The following is a 4,307-nucleotide window of genomic DNA, read 5'->3' on the forward strand; positions in this document are numbered from 1 at the left end:
ATTCTGTAAAAATGTATAAAACTCATGCTTTAACTTTCCAATCTTAACATGTCATATTATCTTACTACATATTTAAGAATAAACACAATTAATTCTAATACCCCATATATAAATCCAACTAAATTGGGAGTTTATTCATATGTTATTAGATATGGTAGAATGTATTAAAATTTAAATAAGATGTTATTATGGCAATCTCTTATTAAAATTTAAATAAAATATAGATTTTACAATTCATCCTTACCAAATTCAAACTCTTTCTAAAATCAAGAATTTTGAAAATTTAGTAAATATGACTTATTTTTCCACATTAATTAATGTTATGTGTGAGGGAAATTGGGACAGATAAAAAGTCAAGCGCCAACAGTAAAATCCTATTATTAGTATATATTACTACTAAATATAGGATGCACATTGCGTTCCAATAAAATGACATTCAGAAAGCAAATGAAAAGGGAAAAAGGCATCTTGCCATGACTTCCAACTACAAGCAGAAAAAACTGCTGAAACATAGCTTATCATTACGGAATCTTCGTTTTTACTTACAAATTCAAGCTGTTAGCAATCAAACTATCACAAACATATCTAGTAGATACCATGTTTGTCCTCTGTCAGTCAGTCCAACAGTCGAGCACAAACAGAACTGCCACAAACTTTCAACAATCTCCAAAACACCTACTCTCTGTATTTCTACCTCATTTCTTACACACATCTATAACGACAATTTCCGATGAGGAAAACCAAGCATGCTCACACTGCCAGAGAAAAAAAAAATATCAATATTTACTATTTTACCAGACAAATTACTATGAGATCACTGTGGGTATGCCCGCCCTTTTTCCTTCCATGGCATCTTTCTTCTTCCGACAATTAGCACAAAGGAAGGGGCCTTCCCATGGTTTCGATGCTGGAGAGAAGAAAGGCCCTGAATTTACTGATAATCCATCAGCGGGGGCTTGATCAACTTGGCAGACTGCACACCGGAAAAGCCCAGAATTTGTGTTTGCAGGAAAATCCTTACCCAGCCTGCATTTTCATGCAGAAGAAGATGAACTAAGAACTACAACCAGAATAAGAAAACTGAAGAACCCCCTAATTAACTCTTTAAAACAAGATACCACATCATTAAAGTAGGAGATAGAATAATCAGGCAGAAATAATTTGGCCTAGATTTGGCAAACAATGTCTATTAAGTAATGTGTTAAATGCACATTATGGGAGAAAATTTGCACGTGGCCATCTAGTCAACAAATTTTTATTATCACGGGGATATACTTGTGGGATCCACCCCTCTGCAAGTGGGATGTTATATATCCTGGTGATACCCGATTCAAAGAAAACTAATATTTGGAACGGGAGCAGCCAATATCCTTCTCTATGAACTATTTCATAATAGCGAAATTTATAACAATGATGGTAACATAGCCAAATAATGTTAGGCAAGGGCCACTAAAAATTGTACCTTTCTGCAAGCATTGCAGAACCCTCTTCAAACAACTCCTCCACAACCCCCACAGAAGAAAGCTTATTTGTTGATTTGTTCGTAAAACTCTGAGATTTCTTCCCAAAGAGTAGAGAACGGAGCATATTCTGTTTCTTCCTTGGTGTTGGTGGTAAAACAGGCTGGTCACAGGGGATGATATCAACAACAAGGCAGGTTGTATCATCCTTCAGGCCCCTTGACCTTAGAGCTTCCTAAGAAATGGAACAAACAAGTGTTAAGCCACACAGGTAAAACTTAAGTATCATCTTGGACTTAAAAGAAGAATCCCATTCTAGACATCACCTTCACAACCAGCTTTGCAGCAAGCTCTGCAGGTAAACCCCGACAAGACTTGGCAGCCATATCAGAAGATAAAGCATCCCAGATACCATCAGAAGCAATTATAAGTCTTCCTCCAGCATTTGAAATCTAAACAACAAGAATGAGGTTTCTCAACTTCATTAAACATGAACAAAATTCAAACAAAACCATCATCAATAAGACAACAAACTCACCTTCACTTGCTTAACATGTGGTATTGGTACAATGAATTCTCCAACATCTGTGTCACCAATAGACCTAGAAAGGCATAATCCACCAGGCCAGCATCGAAGGGGGCCAACCTATGAACCATATACAGATGGGAACCAATAAGATAGTAGAAATGGTACATAATGCATGGAAGCTTCTAGCTTCTTAGTAGCATAGTGAACAAAAATAATCAAAGTAAACCTCATTTCCCCCATATACATTGAGTCTTCCTACTTCACCCCCACTAGCAGTGACACGCTCTCTCTCCTCTACATTCTCCTCCAGCCTGTGATCAACGGTCAAGAGAGAAACCACACCCCCCTGGGTGTCCAATATGCATCGTGAATCCCCCACAGATGCAACAGTTATAGTCCAATCATCAATCACAACAAATGTCACTGTTGTCCCAGAAGTCTCTCCTGTCATTAACAACCAAATGTAAAATATAAGTACACAAAAGAAAATGCCTAAAACGAAGAACATATAAACATAACAACAAACTCCCCGGTGCTCACCTTTCTGCTGAAATTCTATGTCAGTTTTCACAAAACCTGCAACTAATGCCCGAGGAAGGGCTTGAAGCCACTCTTCCCTACTGCTTTCTTGAGGAATCGCACTCAAAACATTATCCAGTAAGTTCTCCTTTGCAAAGATAGCAGCTGATATACCATTATGTCCATCAAAAATCTGCCAAGAAGAATCCAGTGCGTATTATATCCATTAGGGGATTATATTGACGCTCCATTTGGTCGCTGAGAAAAGGATGGAAAAGATAAGAAACCAGACTTTCGAATGATAAACTTCCCACAGTTGAGACCACTGAAAACCAAGACTTCTATTCAACAGCACCTAATTCAGCTTCTAAGTTGGCTTTAAATGTTTTTTTTTTTTTTTTCTCAGCAACCAAATGAAGGGTATTTAATTATTTCGCAAAGCAGTTGATGAGTTAGTATATATGGGAAGGAAATAATACCGCAAAAACAGAAAATGATGTCGACGGATTTCCTGGCACCCGCAAGCAATCGGGTTTTATCAGGAAATAATCCTCCCCTTTCTTTGCCAAAGCAGCCTGTCCATACTTCAAGAAAGGCTTCTCAAGCTTCTCGTTCCTAAGCTCTCGACCAATCAGAGTCCCAAGCGGAACAAGAGGAGACCTCATCCTTGACACTTCCGCCCGGCTCATCTTACTCTCATCTTAATCTAAATTTCAACATTTCCAAGAACCAAATGCCAAAACCTTAAATAACCCAAAATAACCATTTAGATTCTCTTTATAATACTTCTACACTTAGATCATAAACACATAAAAATAAAATAAAATAAAAAACTAAAAACTAAAAAAACCTTGCACATACAAAGCCTAATCACCCAAAGCAACCATTTACATTCTCTAACAACTTCACCACTTCAATCATAAACACCTTAAAGAAAAACAAAAATTGCACATGCAATGCAATCCTATGAATATTTCAAAAACTAAAACTTCCACACATCCCATAGTTATACTACCATATTCTTCATTACCCATCAAATAAACTTAAACCAATTAATCAAAATTGCCCCAACATAATTTCAAAATCCCAACCAAAATCACCCAAATTACCACTTCACTAATCAGCAAAACACATTACATTTCAGAGTAAAAAACAGAGACCCAAAAACCCCAAATTACTCAAAACCAAGAATCACTAAAAGCTACCAAAGTCAATGACATTTCCAACCTCCACTCCCAAAATACAAACCAATCACACTTTCAAACCCACAACCCAAAACCCAATTTTCTTTTACCAAAAAAAACCCACCATCTGATCTGAATTTTTTTGCACACACATGCATAAACAGTAGAGCTAATGCAAATCAAATAATCAGTAAAATCTGCAAATAAATAAACAAATAATACCACAATGTGCAAAAATAAAAAAGATTAAAACTTTTTATAATTAGCATAAATCTATAGCTAGATTTAGACCAAAACTGAAATAAAAAATAGTTTTTTTTTTTAGGGAAAAATAGTAAAAAACGCACCGTTTAGGAGTAGATCGAAGAGAGAGAAAGGCACATTGAAGAAAGAGAGGTTTTGAAGCAAAAAAGAAAAAAATCTACAATCTACAAGAAGACCTGCATTTGTGTGTTTTTTGAAACAACTTCTTCGATCAAGAATGCCCTCTTCAAAAACCCTAAAAAGTTAGAGAGAGAAAGTTAGAGAGAGAGAGAGAGGTATCTGTGTGATTTGATTGGGAGAGAAATCTAGAGCTAGAGAGAGAGAGAGAGAGAGAGAGAAAGAGAGAGAGTG

General features: G+C 36.4%; 1 protein-coding gene across 4 annotated transcripts; it reads right to left on the reverse strand.

The window, feature by feature from the left end:
- Positions 1 to 474: 474 nt before the first annotated feature.
- Positions 475 to 4,307, reverse strand: LOC126716826 (probable protein phosphatase 2C 5). 4 transcript variants are annotated; one of them, XM_050417821.1, is made up of 8 exons: positions 4,133 to 4,307; positions 2,988 to 3,251; positions 2,530 to 2,701; positions 2,216 to 2,433; positions 1,999 to 2,106; positions 1,787 to 1,912; positions 1,463 to 1,695; positions 475 to 1,026 (listed from the first exon to the last, which is right to left on the reverse strand). In XM_050417821.1, the coding sequence occupies exons 2-8, from the start codon at positions 3,195 to 3,197 to the stop codon at positions 807 to 809; spliced, it is 1,287 nt and encodes a 428-aa protein (XP_050273778.1). In that variant the 5' UTR covers positions 3,198 to 3,251; positions 4,133 to 4,307; the 3' UTR covers positions 475 to 806. The 4 variants fall into 4 exon arrangements, with proteins under 4 accessions (XP_050273778.1, XP_050273777.1, XP_050273779.1 ...); XM_050417820.1 differs by having other exon boundaries at positions 2,988 to 3,214; positions 4,040 to 4,307; XM_050417822.1 differs by having other exon boundaries at positions 2,234 to 2,433; positions 4,040 to 4,307.

Source organism: Quercus robur, chromosome 3, assembly GCF_932294415.1.
Source record: "Quercus robur chromosome 3, dhQueRobu3.1, whole genome shotgun sequence".
NCBI lineage: Eukaryota > Viridiplantae > Streptophyta > Magnoliopsida > Fagales > Fagaceae > Quercus > Quercus robur.

What these genes read in the sequence shown, in the direction of transcription:
- LOC126716826 (XM_050417821.1), bottom strand. Translation starts at nt 3,197, where the DNA reads ATGAGCCGGGCGGAAGTGTCAAGGATGAGGTCTCCTCTTGTTCCGCTT. An exon ending in CATAGAATTTCAGCAGAAAG is followed by an intron (nt 2,434 to 2,529) that starts GTGAGCACCGGG and finishes TGTTAATGACAG; the next exon opens with GAGAGACTTCTGGGACAACA. An exon ending in CACATGTTAAGCAAGTGAAG is followed by an intron (nt 1,913 to 1,998) that starts GTGAGTTTGTTG and finishes CTTGTTGTTTAG; the next exon opens with ATTTCAAATGCTGGAGGAAG.